Genomic DNA, 9,380 nt, shown 5'->3' with positions numbered 1-9,380 from the left:
GTTCTCTGGCTCTGGTCTTCCCACTTTTTAACATAAGACTGAATGTGGGCAGAACACTGAGTCAGTGTGGGCGGAGCGCTGAGCCACTGTGGGCGGAGCACTGAATCACTGTGGGCGGAGCGCTGAATCACTCTGGGCGGAGCGCTGAGCCACTGTGGGCGGAGCGCTGAGCCACTGTGGACTGAGGCCAAAGCTTCTTGTCTTCCCACACCTGGACCACTGCTGACCCAGGAGAGCTTTGCAGGCTGGGCCCTTGCCTCAGAAGCCCTCAGTTTGTCAATAAACCCAGAGTGAACAAACGCCCCGAGCCTGTGGCTGTGGTTTCATCTCCTGCACACCACCTGGGAATCAGCATTGGAGAAGGGGCTGTTTCTCACCTCTCTGTGCCCTCTCTGCTTTGACATGCTTTTCGGCTGTTGTATTGCCTGGGTCTCTTTCTAACACAAGAGGTTAACAGCGTACACACATGTGAGTGTAATGTATTGTCCCCTCTCATCGCCTCCCACTCTTGCACACTTCTACTTCCCCACAGATCTCCTTCCTGTTTTCACGTCCTACTGTTTGCGGATGTCCTGTGCAGGTAGCCCCAGCTGTGTGTTCATAATGTTATTGGTGTGTCTTTAGAGAAGACAGCATTTCCAAGACACTCCATATCCCCTTCTTTCTTCCCCCTTTCTGTTTCCTGGTACTTGCAATGAGTGATATTGGGGTTCCTGCTTAGGGATAAGTCATTTGTTTTCAGCGATCTAACCACTCATGAGGCTCTGTATTAAGCGCTAACCACTGCACAAAGGACTAACCTCCTTGGAGGGGATGCAGCTAAAATTTTTTAAAGCTTGCCATAAGTGTGAGAAAGTAGAGAGAGCTCTGATATGGAGAGGAGGTCCCATACAGGTCACACTGTGCAACAGAGTATCAATGCTGACTTACCTATATGTCCCTGAAAAGAAGCTTTGCCCAACCGAGTCCCAACCTCCATATGCATACACTCTACATATAGTATATATTTCAAGCCAAAAGGAAAACGACCCTGAATATCTCTAAATTAAAGTACAACAGATTTTTCCTCCAAGGCACTGGCTTTGGAGACGTAAATGTGTTTATTACGCAACTGTACAGCGCAGCGCCCATCTTCAGATGTGTGATTAACAACTGGCTGTCTCCACTGTGTACTTTTACCTGGTGCCACGGTGGGTGTGAAACTCCACCATTTCTTCTTCCATGTCTCTCTTTTTCTAGCTCTTCATTGTCTATTTTATTCTATATTAAAAAATGTTTTTTAAAAAATCTGTGGATTTCTTCATTTTTGTTTTTCCTTTAACTTTTGGCCATTGTTTTTGTTAATGATCATAAAAGCAGGCATCAAGTTGTCTTTCCTGGTGATGCCCTTTAACTTATCCAAACCTGTGACCACTTATCATTAATAGAAAGGCAATGTATCAATGCATGATGCATTGATGGTAAGTCCTAAGGAAGTCTCTTCTGTAACAACTGTTCTCTTTCAAGTCCAACAGACAAAATGTATCCTAAATCCTAGGACTGATCACACCTGGGCATTTTCAGGGTAGACCTTGTGTCTGGGCCATCAGCACAGATCCCCCTCCATGTAAAGATGTTCATTTCCTTTACCTGCGTCTAGAAAGAAGAGAACAGCAAAGAGAAATAAGAATGTCTTCATGACCTGAAGGGCTGTGAGGGTCAGCACGGTGTCCATGGAAAAATGCACCAGTACCCACCCACCTTTATAGGCTTCTGAAGAGCAAACAGGACCTTGATCAGTGAAGTTTATTGGAACCAGTGACCCCCACTCCCTGCTACATGGAGCGCACCTGCCTCAGTGGGTGTCACTCAACCTACAGTGTTGCTGTTTTTTTCCCTGATTCTGGAAAGTTCCCAAGAAGGAAATTAGGCATGAGCGTAGAGTACAGGTGGGCAGAGATGGATGGGCAGGGTGCAGGTGTCCTGCTAAAAGAATCTGGAGTCCAGCCATTTGCATTTCTAATCCTGAGTAAGTTCCTTCCCTGGTGGCTTCAGATCACGGTATAGGGGGAGTATGAGTACACAGAACCCCATGTTTCAGTGAAAAACTGGTGGCCTGTGGTCAGGACTCTGAACTGCACAGTCAAACTTTGTGAGCTGTACATGCTGGGAAGAGAGCCTGACCTAAGCACGTACCCCATCATTTGTTTTTAAATTCTGGACTTACTGTGTGCAGCCCCTTCCAAGTGTTACTTACATCATCTTACTTAATCTCGGAGGATTATTGTGTTTTAGTTTGCTTATGCTTTCATTTGTCTTTTGAAATTTTCACAGAGTATTTTTTAAAGATTTGTTTATTTTATTTATATGAGTATTTTGTAGTTGTCTTCAGACACACGAGAAGAGGGCATCAGATCTCACTACAGATGGTTGTGAGCCACTAAGTGTTTTCTGGGAATTGAACTCAGAACCTCTGGAAGAGCAGTCGGTGCTCTTAACCACTGAACCATCTCTCTAGCCCCTCACACAGTATATTTTGATCACATTCTTTATTCTCCCAGATCCTCCCTACTACCTACCCGAGTTCATGTTGTCTGATTTGGGTTGGCCAACTACCAAGCATAAGGCCTGTCCTAGAGAGTAGTCAATAGACTCAGTAGCACTCCAGTGAGGGAAGCTTACTTCCCCTGTCCCAGCAGCTATCAATTACAAATAAGCAGCTTCTTGCCTAGGCAGAAACTCTGTGCTCACTTCCCATTTGCTATGTGTCTAGCTTATACTGTGCAGGTCTTGTGCACTCTGTCGGTCTCTATGAGTTCAGGTGTGCACCACCAGCCTTGTAGTAGCTGATCAGGCATGGGGAAGTGGGGCTTTGCAGGCTCCAGGCTATAACTCACTGCACCAGCTCTTGATCCTGGCAAATGGAGCCTGTAATTGTGCTTTCTTTATTGATTCACTTCACTGACCTAGAACGTAGCCCATTACTTTCCAATATAAACGCTTTCTTGTCCCCTCAAAGAAACCCTGATCTGTGTGTTGAAGAATCTCCCCTCAAACATGGCTCTGAGCAGAGAGATGTTGTATTTTGGTGTTGCTTTGTTCTTCGTTGTAGTTCAACTGCCATCAGGTAAATCAAAGTTGACGGGATTTTGATGGGGTTGGGGGGAAACCATGAAATCCAATGAAACTGAGTGTAACTGTCTCTACCCAGAGATTTCTTGGATCTGCATTAATGTTTCGTAAGAGCCAGCTGAATAGAGCTTTAGTTTTTATTTTATTGTTCTTTACATTGGACTTTCTGACTTCCAGGAGTGCTGGTCTTGGGAAATCCAATAAAGACAACAGCCATACCATCAGTAGTCTTTCAAGAGCCATGTAACATGTAAATGTTTTATGAAGTGTTATTTCTTGTTTTAACATCCTGTCCTAAAATGTATTTTGTTTAAATTTAGGGTGCTGGGCAGGACTTGAGTATTCCCGATCATTTCCAGGAGGTAAATTCTTTACCTGTTCTTTCTCCTTCACTCTCGGGGACTCAGTCAGGCCCAGTTAACTCTCTTTGACTGGGAAGGCTGAGAAAGGGAGGCAGTTGTGAAAGGACTGAGTTCTGATCTATTGGTCCCATCTTCTGTTACTCTTGTGGCCATGGTTATATTTGTATTTTTTCCAGTGACTTCTCTGTTAATTTGTGATGCTTATGATAAATCTCACCCTCACCAATTAGCATTACCCAGAGATGCTGGCTTCCCTTCCCTTCTAACCTAACTTGAACAGGCCTGCATGAGGGCACCTGCTGGCTAAGTACGGTCACATAGAATGGTGTAGATGGTCGGTGAGGTGCCAACCTCATTATGAAATGCTGTTTATAACGGTTAGCCACAAGCTTTGGGTGTGCACCAGAGGTTCTCTTATATGGGAAGACAGCACGATACAAACACAATTAAAAGAAATGTTGAAATACTCTTGAAGGGCTGGAGAAGTGACTCACAGATTGAGTGTTTGCTGTGCAAATATTAGGACCCAAGTCTGGACTCCAGCACACACAGTTTCACTTGACCCTGTGACCCCGGCACGATGGGTTAGAGCTAGGGGGTTCGAGGGCAGAGCTGGGTGGTTCACTGAGAATCAGACTAGCTAGAATAAGTGAGCTAAGGTTCAAAGAGAGGCCCTGCTTCAAAGCTGGGAGTGGCAGGTGAGGATACCCAAGGTCTTTTCCTTGATGTTTTGTGTGCACATACATGGGGGAATGAGCCTGCACACACATGTGCATGTCGACTATATGATACACTTTTGTCTTTCTCTCTCTCTCACACACACACACACATATACATAATAACATAATGTTAATAATAATAATAATAAATAATTGAATAGAGTAAGAACTATGGAACTCATGGAATACTAATTTCTCCAAACCCAACCCTTAAAAATACACATGGATTGTGCAACATAATTATTAAAGCCCCCTTACCAGTAAATAACATAAAACACAATATTATCATGGGGTCATTTCATTTCACCACCCAACAAATTTAAAATGTGCACACGTATTTCTACTATGACCCTCAGGTGAAGGGAACTTGGTAAATTAAGCAGCTGGTACTAGTCCCAAACAAGTATTGAGGTTAAATTATCCATTCCAGCTTCAAGAGTTTGAAACCAAAGGCTATCTATCAATTTTCAGTGGTACAGATATGGATGTTAATAGTTCTGAAGAATAGATGTTGCTCTGTCTCTGACATCGGGCCCATGAAAGACAGTAAACACCTGGGCAAGGCCAGTAATGGTTACCTGTTGTTCTTAACTTGTCACCTCCACACTGTGGTACAAAGATGCTATGCTGTAGTGCTCTTTTGGTGTGTGTGTGTGTGTGTGTGTGTGTGTGTGTGTGTGTGTGTGTGTGTGTTTGTGTGTGTGTGTGCCTGTGTGTGTGTTCATGTCTGTGTGGAGGCCAAGGTCAAACTTGAAGGACATTCCTCAGAAGCCATCCGCCTTGTTTTCTGAGACAGAATCTATCACAAGTTCAGCTACGCTGACTGAATAGTTGTCCCTGCTTCCCAAACTGTGGACTGTAAGAGTACAGAAGTGTCTGGCTTTTTACCTGGGCATGAAGAATCAGACTCAGGCTCCCATGATCACCCAAGAACCACATTGCCAGCTGAGCTATCCCCAACACCTCTGGCCTAATTCTAGAAAGCACTCATGGCCATATAGACAAGCCCTGCCAGTCAGGGGCCTTAGATATTCCTCCCACCCCCACAAAGTTCCAGCAAACGTGTCAGCAGCTCTTTCCCGGCACAGGTGAGTTTGCAGTGTGTGAGACGTGCAGGCTGGGGCGCGGGAAATGCAGGAGGACTTGCACGGATAGTGAGAAGATTGCGGGCAAGTGCAAGCTGAACTTCTTCTGCTGTCGGGAGAGGATCTGAACCCACGGAGCAGTGGCCTTTGAGTCTCAGAAGATGTGCTGAATGAATGATCAAGGAGAGAACATCTGTGGGCACGGTCAGCACTGTCTGGTCCCATCTCATCTTGATCTGTTTCTGTGCTTCACTTTAATTTTAGAATGAAAAAAATCAAAACAAGCAATGAACGCCTTCTACACAAGTTGGCAAAACTGCACATTTCCAAACACTTATAATGTTCCTTCCAGAACTTTCTCATAGGGCTCAGAGTTACCTGGGCGTGTGACTGTCATTCTTCTTTGTATTCAATCCAGGCATGTGTTTGTGTTTCTGCCTGTGGTACAGGAAAGCTGGGAGACAAAGGGCAGTGTGCGCATCACTACCTCTCTCTGTGTCTCTCTAACATACCAATTATTATGGGATTGATGGACAAAGGAAAGTGTCGTTCTTCTACTGTTGACAGTTTGTAGTTCTATAAAATACAAAATAGTTCATTCGTCTGATTCTTGATGAGCTAACCTGTTATTATCCGAAGATTACAACGATTATGATATATTTTTTAAAACAACCCTCAAATACTCTGTTAATGCCTGTGGTCCTGAGACTGCATCATCATTCTTGTCTGAAAAAAAAATAGTTGGAGATTAAATAAAATGTCATTTGCATAGAATATCTGCAGATGTAACACTATAACTTTCGCCTTGTGAAATAAAATTTGTAGCTTCAAACCCTAAACATCAAAACTAACAGCCAAGGGGCTCACACTATGGAGACACATGAACCTGCCCATCATTACCTGGTACCTCGGGTCTTCTCTTACTCTTTCCCTTCTAACTATGAAACATCAGCACTGGTCTATCGATCCACATCCACCAGGGTTCCTGACTTTGGGCTGAGTTTAATCTATACAATCTGCCAAGAGAATGGCAGGTAGGAACAGAAACGGATATTTCCCCACAAGAGAATTTGTTTCCCATGGTAACATGCTGCTTTCCCTCAGCTCTCACCTGGCTCTCCCACGGCAGGCTTAGCTCCAGACAGATGTGGATCCAGCAGAGCCTAAGATACTGGATGGAGGGCAGAAAGATGTGTGGTTCACAGAGGTGAGAAAGAACTTAGCATGAAGAGGTTTTAGCATAAATTTCTGGGACTGAGATGAATTAATAAAAAGACAATTATGAAGACTTTCAACCACTTGGGAATCTGCTCACTGTTTTGGAGAGCACAGCACCCTTGTGAGAACATGGAAATTCCCCTCTACAGAATACACACACCTTAAAATACAATTGCTATTCATGTCACTGTATAAGAACACATTACGATCTTACCAGCTTAACACAGCACATGCTGTCTCTCAAACTATCTAGGTAGGAAGTCTGGATGACTCTCCATATAACCAGGCATACTGAAACTAATAGAATATAAAGTGGGGAAGAGCTTAGAACACATAAGCACAGAGGAAATTTTTTTGAAAAAACACCAATGGCTTATTCTCTAGGATCTAGAATTAACAAATGGGACCTCATAAAACTGCAAAGTTTCTGTAAGGCCAAGGACTCTGTCAAGAGGACAAAAATGTTAACCAACAGATTGGGAAAGGATCTTTACCAATCCTACATCTGATTGAGGGCTAATATCCAATATATACAAAGAACTCAAGAAGTTAGGCTACAGAGAATCAAATCATCCTATTTAAAAATAGGGTACAGATGGGCTGGAGTAATGGCTCAGCTGTAAAAAGCTAGGCTCACAACAAAAAATTAGGTAAAGAGCTAAACAAAGAATTCTTAACTGAGGAGTACCAAATGGCTGAGAAGCACCTAAAGTAATGTTCAACATCTCTAGTCATCATGGAAATGCAAATCAAAACAACCCTGAGATTCTACCTCATACCAGTCAGAATGGCTAAAATCAAAAGATCAAGTAATAGCAGATGCTGGCAAGGATGTGGAGAAAGACCATTCCTCCATTTTTGGTGGGACTGCAAGCTGGTACAACCACTCTGGAAATCAGTCTGGCAGTTTGGCAGAAAATTGGGCGTAGTACTACCTGAGGACCCAGCTATACTACTCCTAGGCATGTACCCCAATGATGCTCTAACATATAACAAATACACATGGTCCAACATGTTTATAGCAGCCTTATTTATAATAGCCAGATGCTGGAAAGAACCCAGATGTTCTTCAAAAGAGGAATGGATACAGAAATTGTTGTATATTTACACAATGGAGTACTACTTGGTTATTAGAAATAATGACTTTATAAAATCCCTAGGCAAATGGATGGGACTAGAAGCAATCATTCTGAGTGAGGTAACATGGTCACAAAAAAAAAAAAAAAAAAAAAACACACATGATATGAACTCACTGATAAGTGGATACTAGCCCCAAAAGCTCTGAATAACCAAGAAACAATTCACAGACTTTATGATTCTCAGAAAGAAGAAAGGCCAGACTGTGGATGCCTTAGTCCTTCTTAAAAAGGAAAACAGAGCACTCATTGGAGGAAATACAGGGACAAATAGAGGATCAGGGATTAAAGAAAAAATCATTCAAAACTGCCTAACCTAAGCATTCACCCCACATGCAGCCACCAAACCCAAGCACTATTGCTGATTCCAAGAAGGGCTTATTCTCAGGAACCAGATACAGATGCTTCCTAAAAGGCTCTGCCAAAATTATACAGATACAGTTGAGAATACTTGCAGCTAACCATCAAACTGAACGTGGGGTCCTCAAGGAATGAGCTAGAGAAAGGACTGGAGTAGGATAAAGGGTTTGCAACCCCATAGGAAGAACTACATATCAATCAAACAAACCCTCCAGAACTCCCAGGGACTACAGTTCCAACCATTGAGCACACATGGAGAGACCCACAGCTCCAGTAACATATGTAGCAGAGGATTTCACTGTCTGGCATCAATGGAAGAAGAGGCCTTTGGTCCAGTGAAGGTGTGTTTTCCCAGTGTTGGGGAATGCCAAGGTGCTGAGATGGAGAGGGAAGTTGGGAGAGGGAGCACCTTCATAAACACAAGTAGAAGGCGATTGAAATTCGAGGTTGGAGGAAAGGGGATAACATTTGAAATATAAATACAGAGACTATCCAAGATAAAATTTTAAAAAGTAACTGAGAAAAAAAAAGAGGAAAAGGCAGCATGGAAGACAAGAAGCTGGAGAACAGGGAGGGGACATTCTTACTCTAACCTCTCTGGGATAGCAAATCACCATAAAAACCATGTTACTCCTTCTAAGGGCAGTGCCCCAGTGAACTAATTAAGTTACACTAATCTATACATTTTTTGTTTACTTTTGTTTTGTTGAGATAGAGTCTGTCTGAGACTGGATTGGGCTGGTACTCACTCTACAGCCTTTGCTGGCCTGAAACTCTCTGCCTCCACTTCCTGAGTACTCAGACAGGTATGGGTCATCTAAGCCATACATTTTAAAGGTTCCATCATATTTCACATTGAGGGACAATATTCTAACACATTAACAATCACTGGTGTAGTTGCTAATCTTGGTTTTCAACTTGACTATATCTGGAATGAGCCTCAATCCAGAATTGGAAGACACACCTGTGATCCTGATCATGAGGCTAGATCTCCCAGGACTCTAAGGCAAGGAGATATCTGAGTTCAAGGTCATCTGGGACAAAGCTGATCCAGGCATCGTGGTACACACCTTTAATCTGGGACACACCTTCTGTCAGAGACCTATATAAGGACATTGGAGGATGGAAGGCTCACTCTTCACCTGCTTGCCTTACGAACTGAGCATCTGCTTGATCTTTGGACTTCCATTCATAGCTGCTGCTGACTGTCGTTGAGTAGTTGGACTACAGACTGTAAGTCACCAACAAATTCCCTTCCTCTATAGAGACTACCCATAAGTTCTGTGACTCTAGAGAACCCTGAGTAATACAGAAGTTGGTACCAGGAGTGGTTCTAGAGGAGCAGAATTTTATGGGTGAGTCTTTAAGAATATGAAGTTTAGTAATTCA

General features: G+C 43.2%; 1 protein-coding gene across 1 annotated transcript; it reads left to right on the top strand.

The window, feature by feature from the left end:
- Window positions 1-3,036: 3,036 nt before the first annotated feature.
- Window positions 3,037-5,405, top strand: LOC308429543 (beta-defensin 12; the record flags this gene model as incomplete). The annotated part of the gene is made up of 3 exons (XM_080928423.1): window positions 3,037-3,106; window positions 3,432-3,473; window positions 5,281-5,405. The coding sequence occupies 3 exons, from the start codon at window positions 3,037-3,039 to the stop codon at window positions 5,403-5,405; spliced, it is 237 nt and encodes a 78-aa protein (XP_080784549.1).
- Between the last annotated feature and the right edge of the window lie 3,975 nt (window positions 5,406-9,380).

The sequence above is a fragment of the Micromys minutus genome, assembly GCF_963924665.1.
Source record: "Micromys minutus genome assembly, chromosome: 14".
NCBI lineage: Eukaryota > Metazoa > Chordata > Mammalia > Rodentia > Muridae > Micromys > Micromys minutus.
This window is presented reverse-complemented; position numbering and strand designations above follow the sequence as displayed.